At 34.6% G+C, this 9,949-nt stretch overlaps 1 protein-coding gene across 1 annotated transcript; it reads left to right on the top strand.

Moving 5' to 3' along the window:
• Positions 1-301: 301 nt before the first annotated feature.
• LOC101741365 (islet cell autoantigen 1) lies at positions 302-5,801 on the top strand. Its single transcript, XM_004931533.5, has 4 exons — positions 302-1,293; positions 1,487-1,723; positions 2,591-2,833; positions 4,031-5,801. The coding sequence occupies exons 1-4, from the start codon at positions 724-726 to the stop codon at positions 4,244-4,246; spliced, it is 1,266 nt and encodes a 421-aa protein (XP_004931590.2). The 5' UTR covers positions 302-723; the 3' UTR covers positions 4,247-5,801.
• Positions 5,802-9,949: the final 4,148 nt, after the last annotated feature.

Raw genomic sequence — 9,949 nt, forward strand, 5'->3', positions numbered from 1 at the left:
AACCATAAATTGACTATGACAAATCCGATCTAATCTTTTTGTTTTTTTTTTGTTTATATATAATGCCAATGTTAAAACTGGCTTGCAAACAAATGTCTAATAATTATTCTAGTGTGCAAGTAGTTTGTCGACATATATTTTAGGTGTAAAATATATTATTTTATTGCCCGTGCAGGCAGACGAGCATACGGTCCATCTGATAGTGAATTAACGCAGTGGCTATAATAATAGTACCAAGTATAGACGAAATCTACTCTAGTGGCGGGCGGTGCGATTGTTAAAAACGAGACGATGATATCATCTCAAAAAATTCCTCAGAGCACTCCTTCTCAAGATATATCGGTTATAAATAACAAAAACTTTCATTCATTCCAGAATGTTCAAGATCCACTCAGCCTTTTAGATGTTTTTTTTTGTTTGGTATTGAAATAAACAATTACCAAACACCATTGCTACTGTTGTGTATCATATAATGAAATATAATATAAATATAGCTTTGTTTTGCTTTTTATCGTTGTAAATTAAACATTTATTTTTATGTGCATTGGATTGGAACATGAAAGTGTCATTGTCAGTTTCTGTTAAGTGCATTATCTATGGTTCCTGTCATTGCAAATACAAATGATATGAAAATTATTGATAATATTTTATTTTCGGCAATTTCAAAAACTTTTAATTTGTGATAATACGACAGAAACAAATCAAAGTATCAGTACAGTGAAGATGATGCAGCATCAATATTGGGTTACTAAAAAGACTGTTCTGAAAAAGCTGGGAACTAAAGAAGACGAATGTATCGTTTCTTCCGACGCCGAACTGGACGCGAAATTAGAGTTATTCCGATCAATATCTGACAGCTGTTTGCAATTACAACGCGTATTAGACCAATACCAAGAGCGAATATGTATTCTGGCTCAAGAAGAAAATGCTTTGGGGAAATTTCTCCGAGATTCTGGAAAAAACGCTGACGCGTCAGGGAAACACATGATTTCCGCTGGAAAAGCGATATCATACTGTGGGCAGCAGCGGCTATCAATTAGATCGCCATTGCTAAGGCTTTATCATGAAGTGGAAACATTTCGAGGTCGAGCTGTGAGTGATATGCGAGCTACTGTGTCTGCCATGGAGAAGGCGAGATTAGAGTATCGTGCAGCATTGAGTTGGATGAAATCGACAAGTGCTCAGCTAGACCCTGATACAGGTCGTGGCCTCGATAATTTCCGAAAGGCACAACGTCAAGTACGTGAGAGTAAAAAAATATTTGATAAATTGACACTTGATGTACTGCAAAAGGTAAATTAATAATCAAATTTACTACTAAATAATTTTCTTTTCTATGTAAATTATTGTAATGAATAGTTTTGTTGCAGCATTTTTATTACTTAAACAAAATTAAGCTTAAAATTATTTTCTTTCAAATTTTTTATAACTTTGTGAAGTTCCAGCACTGAGTTTGTCTTTGAGTATATATTATGAATCTTTACAGATTGATCTGTTAGCAGCAGCACGATGCAACATGTTTTCACATGTGTTATCAAATTACCAAGCTTCATTTGTAACATTTGTTACTAAAGTATCTCAAACTTTAGAAGCAACAGCAGATTCTATGAATAATAATCCACAGTATGAATTCTGCATACTAAAAGAACTTTCACAAAGTTTGGGAGAGAGCGAGACTAAGGAGGTGGTGCCCCAAGATAAAGATCAGATGCTGTTTTTCCAGGTGAATAGCATACTTTGCGATATTTGTACTATTGAAATTTCCATTGTAGATCTATAGTTTTATAAGTTAGCCTTATTTATCAGATTGCATAGATATATGAGATTTGACGTGATACTTGGGAGTAAGTAATAATAGTTTATTTCCAAAAAGAGATACATAAGCTGATAAAAATCTGATTATTGTTCATTTGATTTTTAATATAAAATTCCATAACTTTATCTTCTAGCTGTACTTGTACCTGCTACTGCATTTTTATTCTTATTTAAAAAATAATATCCCTCAAATATGCTATTGTTATTGTCTCAACTGTGAAACAATCGGTTCCATCGTTTGGTCACTATGATGCAATTTAAGATGCCTAACACACTAATGGAGGCTTTTAAATTGAATAATGACAGAGGTAAAATTGCTTTGGAAAATTCTCATTTCAAGAAAGCAAAATCAACTTTTTAATTTTATAAACTGATAGAACACATGTTTATAAGTTATTTGAATAATAATTCTAATTTTCTTTAAATTTTTGGTAAAGCCACTTCAATTCTAAATATGCGATAATCATAAAATTGATCACATAATATTTTTGTATAATGAGTGACATAATTGTATTAGTGATTAAATATCTTAAATAAATATTTTTGAAAAATAGCTGTGAGACATATCCTACAACTAACTTTATACATAAACTTAATTCTCAATAGTAAGTAATGTTTCTACTAAGAATATTGTACAATAAAATAAAATAAATATAATATTTATATATAATGTGATAAATTCAATAATGTGAAAAATCCCCAGAACTGCCTTTACAACTATTTAACCATCTGCAGTTTACAACCAAACAATACAGAATATTTGTTATAATTTCAGGATGAATATAAAGACGAGAAACCGAAAAACGTGAACTTAGATAAGCAACTTTCCAATGAAAAATCATCAACACTTGACAACAAAGAAGGGATCGCTTCTGTAAATCTGGTAGATACAAATCTAGTAAATACAGAAACAGAAGAAAATGTAGGAGGAACACTTTCAGATTTGGCTGGGTTGCATCTAGGCTGTGGTGATGGACAGTCCAACTTTGGTGCTTTTATGCCATCTCAACTGTTGCAAGTGAGTTTTTTTTGCTTAGATGGTTGGACAAACCTACCCGATGTAAAGTGGTTCTAAAGTGCTCTTACACTGCTTTTTTTTTTCTTTTTCCTACCGGATCGGAAATGCCACCCACTGAGAAGATCCAGCGAGAAACTCAGTGGGCTGTGCCTGTGAATTAATTCACGTCCTCGGTGACCGGGGTTACACTGCAACAATTGCTCTACCCTTCAAACAGAAACTCCTTACTGTTTCATGGCAGAAATGGGTGGTACCAACCTACCTGTGCGGGCTCATATATATATATATTTTTTTTTATTGCTTACATGGGTGGACGAGCTCACAGCCCACCTGGTGTTAAGTGGTTACTGGAGCCCATAGACATCCACAACGTAAATGCGCCACCCACCTTGAGATACAAGTTCTAAGGTCTCAAGTATAGTTACAACGGCTGCCCCACCCTTCAAACCGAAACGCATTACTGCTTCACGGCAGAAATAGGCAGGGTGGTGGTACCCACCCGCGCGGACTCACAAGAGGTCCTACCACCAGTAACTCCCTACCACCATGAATTACACCAATTATAAGTTTTACAGATTTGATTTTCACTACACAATGTTATTTCGTCACTGGCATTGAATGAATTAAACACCAGCATAATTGCATCACTCGATACGAATGCATGGGGGGTTCTCATCTTTTTGGGCCACAATGACTTCTTTTGCATATTTTTTATTAAATTAAACTTTAAGTGTTACTGCACTAATCTGGCCCCATCAAATTTATTCACCTTGTCTTTTTATGTTCATCGTTTTTTTTATTTTTTTATTTTTATTGCCCTTGTAGGCAGACGAGCATACGGCCCACCTGACGGTGAGTGGTTACCGTCGCCCATGGACTTCAGCAATGCCAGGGGCAGAGCCAAGCCGCTGCCTACCGCTAGCTACCGTAGCTATACTTTGCTGTTTAGAGGAAGAGACAGCCATTATATAATACAATATCATAGAGAGTTCAGCCTCTTGTACCAAGGTAGATAGAGTTAGAGTCATATATGTCTATGGATTCTAATAACTACTTAACACCACAGCTGTGGTTTTATTTATTATAACTATATTTATGACTATTGTTGATTTAAATGCACAATTAGAGTTTTGTGTGAATTTAAAACAGTGAATCGTCATTCATTATCGATTTGACAACTAAACATAATTTTTCCAGGACTTGACTTCTCCAAATATTCTGCAAGGACCATTAGCACCGACCAGCACTAACAATAACCAACCAAAGAACGCAGATAACATAGTGAAACCTAATTTACCAGATCCGAAAAAAAGTGATAAAGATGCATGGTTTAAGCTATTTGCTGAATTGGATCCACTTGCTAATCCTGACAATTTACCGGGTACAAATAGCAACCAGAGTCATGCGGCTTAAAATCAATTGTTTAAGAATTTAAAGGGTGCATTTTGAACACATTATATTGGCGTGTATTTTGGAATCATTATGAATGCTTGATAAAATACATGAGGTTGTTACAAATTTATCATTTCACATAGATAATTGAGTCGACTATTATCAAAGCCGGCAATCTGACTTTTGGACAATGATTGGTAAATCAGAAAAACGAATTATTGCCTTTGTATTCCATTGGCAGTCACAAAACTCTTCGGAACGACATCTTAGATAAATAACAGGTTAACTGTTAACCTTTATTTAATGCAGGTTTTGAACCGTATTCTTTGAAGGAGACTATTATATTCAAATCAATCTGAATTGACATACCAATAAAAAAAATTTGTCCAAATACACAGATTGCCACCTTTGATAATAGACGACTCAATTATCCCTCATCTATTATACACATTTATACAACTGAGTATCTTTTTTCCCGAGTCTTTGATGAATGAAACCTTATCTTTTGTTTGGACAGCATTCACAATAATAACTTTATTTTATAAAATATAAGTTCTAATTAATATAATGCCAATTTAGATTAGGTTATTGACCAATTTATTTGGATATCAAATACCTAGTCTACATTTTTTAAAGTCTGTAATGGATTTCAACATTATACTTTCTTATCCGTCCTGCTTGCGAATGTCAATGAGTAACAAAGTGAGCAAGACTGAATGTAAAAGAAATCAGTATATTAATATTTTGCAAAACATACCAAAACCTTTAGTAAAGTTATATGGATGTATTGAAGTTACCAAAGAATTTTAAGTATGCTATATCTACTTATTTATAAATTGTACTGTTTTATAATATAATTGTGCTAGTTTTGGATGGGTATGTTATATCAATAATTAATTGGTTTCTTTTATTGTGTTCTACATGCTATTAAATACTTTAAATTTAAATGCTTATAAAAATGTATATGGAAAATTATCATGCAGTAGCATGCTATATTGAAAATATAATATTTTAATCAAAAATTATTAGTTAGCATTAATCGATATTAGAGAGCTTGATTATACTAATAATTAATGTGTTTATTTATCAACCTGGACTTAAAATTGACTTAATAGTGATCATGGTTCTTTCACTACTCCAAAAGTGTTTCAAAAAAGAATCGAAAACGTAATTCTTTTAATACAATTTTTATTAGGGAAATTTAATAGAAATCAAGATTAAAAAATATATTAAATTATATAGGTAACAAACTGCATTCGTGAAATGTAATTTGAAGTCATTCGATTTCCAATTACATAAATAGTGAACGAAAAACTGAAAAAAATGTATGAATGACATGCATACCTACATGTACCTATATAGAAGAAAAATAGTATTAAATTTGCACATTTATGCTAGTCTTATTTCTATGTTTAAATATTCATTTTTATGGATTTTTTATTTTAGTTTTAGTAACTATTTGCATTATATTAATATTATATTTGCTAGTAGAAACTTGGATCTGTCATATTTTAATCCGCGTTTGTCTTATCCCTGTTTGTTATGATATAAAGTTGTATGCAACAAAATTATATAATTTTTTTAATTTCAATCACCCATAAACCGTTATTTAAAGTCTCAATGAGGTCAAAAAGAATTAATGTAATTCTAATATTACAAATTGACAATATTTTTCTGTCTTTCGTTATTGTTATTATATTCTATATTTTACATATTTTGGCTCAAGATTCACGACACTGAAATTTTATGTCATCACACCAGTCGCAAAATGTTCATAATAATATTGTTTCGCCGGTAAGAGTAACGCCATCTATCGCCGAATAGCCGAAACGAATACCAAAGGATCTAGTAAAGATATTACTAGAACGCTCGAGAAGTACAGCGCCATCCATTGTCAGATAGCGGAAGCACCCATCGAAAGTGCTCGACTTGTGAGGAATGTCCTCGACGATTCTAGGGATGTCGTATCGACTATAAAAGCGCTGCAGAGATGGCATGCAGTCAGTTAGTAATCGGAACTACTCGAAGCGAAACAGCGAACGGATCACCTGAAGTGAAGCTGAAAAAGTGAATTGAGAATTTTAAAGTGTTCTGAGTTCTGTGAGTGTTCTAAGTGATAAATACAGTTTTAAGTTGTACTTTGGTAGAACATTTATTTATCCCGGACCCCAGAGCGTAACAATATGTATGACCTGATTGAAAATACACTAATTGGCCGTTTCATTCAATTCACTGACATTTTTTTGTTGAAGTATTGTTGAAGTTTGTTGAAGTTTTCAATATTTTTTTGATCTACATAAGAAATAATTAGACCGTATAAACGCACTTGTAAACAAAACGCTAGTAAATATGGCCATTGCCAGCTGACTGACAAAACCAGTGCATGCGCAATGTAGGCGTGAGGTGATAGTTTCATCATCAGCCTGTATCTCTCCACTGCTGGATGTAGGCCTCTCCCATAGTCCGCCACAATGAACGATCATCCGCCTTCCGCATCCAATCTCTCCCAGCATATCGCCGCAAGTCATCGGTCCAACGGGTAGGGGGACGCCCAACGCTGCGTTTACCGGTACGCGGTCTCCAGTCCAGAACACGTCTGCTCCATCGGCCATCGGTTCTGCGACACATATGTCCGGCCCATTGCCACTTCAGCTTGCTAATCTTTAGGACTATTTCGGTTACTTTGGTTCTTTGACGAATTTCATCATTTCTGACTCGATCCATCAAAGAAACTCCGAGCATACACGTTTCCATAGCACGCTGAGCGACTTTGAGCTTACGGACCAAACCTACGGTTAGTGTCCACGTTAAAGCGCCATATGTCATGACCGGCAGCACACAAGCGTTAAAAACTTTTGTCTTTAAGCATTGGGATGTAAGGGGTGGCAATGAAATCACAGCTACTCAATAGCCAACCTCACCTGCCCGTGGTGCATCCTGCTAGCTAACAGACGGGGCCCTGGCGACCAACCGATGGCGGTATAACCATCCATAACTAGCTGTCTCTAAATAAAAACACATCAGGACATGGGCAGCAGCATGCTCTGAAGAAAGGACATAGTACTGCGGTCACCAACCCGCCTGCCAAGCGTGTTGACTACTGGCATAACCCTCCCAATGGACAAAGCAAAAAAAAGGTGATAGTTTGCTAGATATAAAATACATAATTAATAATTGGGAATTTAATTGTTTTTATGACCGAACAATCACCAATAGTCGTCGAACAAACGATAATTGATAAAAATGAATTAATCTCAGCGATAAAAATAAAGATATCTAGTAAGGAGGGGCAACTTACGGGTGATAATTTGCTTAATTAGTTATAAATAAATAAAAGACGAACAAACAATTTTTACAATTTCTAACATTAACGAACAAATAATTAAAAATTAAAAAAAGTGTGTGTGTCCGCTCCGACGCACGACTGGAGTTTACTGGATATAAAAAATTAAACGAAACAATACGAGAAATAGTTCTATATTACGACAACACGATACACTACAGATTATTAACAAATTAACGAGACACAAAACAAACGACTAACAAATATATGAAAATACAATAATGAGAGAAACGCGCGATCAGTACGAGGCTTTGTGGCGGACTGCCGGCGCAGCAGCCCGGCGTCACCTGCAATAACGCGGCCGCGCGTTGGCTCCTGATTGGCGCGCGCACGCATCACGCAATCAGGAGCCAATCAGGCGCATAACGCATTTCGTGTGACATGCTAGTACGATTTTGATTGGCGCGCGCACGCATCACGCAATCAGGAGCCAATCAGGCGCATAACGCATTTCGTGTGACATGCTAGTACGATTTTGGTCCCCATAATTTTCATACCCCGGGCCTATATATGTAAATCGATTCTAAAGGAGTAAACTCCAAAAAATCAGAAAATAGAAAAAAAGGGGAGCCAAATTCACTGAGCCGTATGTACCATACCTATATCTAAACCAATGAAGTAGGAAACCTATGGAAATGAAACGTCAACCAAAATTTCGTGCCACTGTGACGTCATCTGGCCACAAAACATGGCGGCTTTAGTGCTGTACAAAAGATTTCAATGTTATCAGGTTTTATCGATAAACGTTCTTGGCTCATTTTATTTTAAATATTGTTGAGTATTATTTATTTGTAGAATTTATACTTTAATGGGAAGTAAGTAGGTATATTGCTATGTGCAAATATGATATGATTTAGATGGGTGAAATCTAAGACAAGTTCGTCCTTCGAATTTGCCAAGTAAACGATATGATGATTTTTAAAAGTTGCTACACTGATTTTATAAAGTTGTCGTTTGTCGCAAAACATAAAGATATGGCGTAGTTCAAAGCCATCAGCCCATTACTAGCATGCTAAATGTTATCGTATTTTGAGTACGTGTTTTTCTTAGACTATAACAATCTTTTTTAAATGTTTTGCTGACTCTAAAGTCGTAACATACTACCGCAGCGCACCCCAAGGAAGGTGCGCCGCACCATTTGAATCACTTTCGCTTGAGAGTGATTCAAATTTTAAACTTATCAAGGGACCGCGTGAAAAAAAAAACACCTACAGAACATTTATTCATTAATTACAAACGTCATTCCTTGTGACTTCCTCTCTAAAATCACTTAATTATTAAATATTTAACAAATTTACAATAGTGTTTTACTCACTGCGGAATAAAACTATTTTATTTAAATGGTTCCGAAGAGATTTTGTCGGTAGCCTTTTTCCCGAAATATCTAAACAGAATGTCTAAATATGTTTTGATGACATATTTTAAAGTGGTATTTATGATTAGTGTCATGATCAACAGATTCCGACCGAAAAATGGATTTTTCGGATGAGGGCTCCATAATGAATTTAAATACACATAGATAATAGTTTTAGGGCATCGACTTTCTTGAGATCCTATAAAATACGTTTTAATTATTATTTTTGTATGTTTTAAGCATGATAAATTATGAAATTTTATATAATCAATCATATTAAATCGATATCAAAGTCAATAAATAATGTACAACCCAAAACAGACGGCCGAACTGACGTGACAATGACATTTGGCGCGCTAAACATGGCGGATTTTCGGCCTCATTAGACGAAGACGGAGATATTTACGTATATTCATGTTTCATTTTATGTACGCACTGAAATACTGTTATATTGTTTTCCTGCGAGTTAAAGTGCTGAGTAAGAACGAGATAGATATATGTTTATGTATGTGCCTTCAAAATGGGTGCTATTTATATAAGCAATTGTACGTATAGAACAATATGTCGTGTCCCTACTATATAGGTCTATGATCTAAACAAATTAATTTTTGACAAATCACAGAGTAGTATAACGTAAAGGACTTTTTGGCGGGAACGCGAGGAGTGAAGTTGTGTGATTTGTTTTATTTTGTCTATTTAGTGTTTATTCAGGTTTAAATGTGTAATAATGGTGGTTTATTAACTGTTTAATATCTGTGAAAGTGCACAAATGTGGGAAAATAAAACAAAGCCACTGGACGTAACTTCTCGGGATCCTCCAAAAGTTCACTGAAAAAATCTTAGTAAATGACCATCATTTTACTGAGATTATATTTCATCCTATATCATCTCAATTCATTTCATTTAATTTAATCCCAGTTGATTAATGTCTCAAATTAATTATCTTCATTTCATTTCAGTCCATAATATCATTTTTCATAAAAATATGAATATAAATTAAAATAAGACCTGACTTAAAGGTCTTAGT

The sequence above is a fragment of the Bombyx mori genome, chromosome 11 (assembly GCF_030269925.1).
Source record: "Bombyx mori chromosome 11, ASM3026992v2".
Lineage (NCBI taxonomy): Eukaryota > Metazoa > Arthropoda > Insecta > Lepidoptera > Bombycidae > Bombyx > Bombyx mori.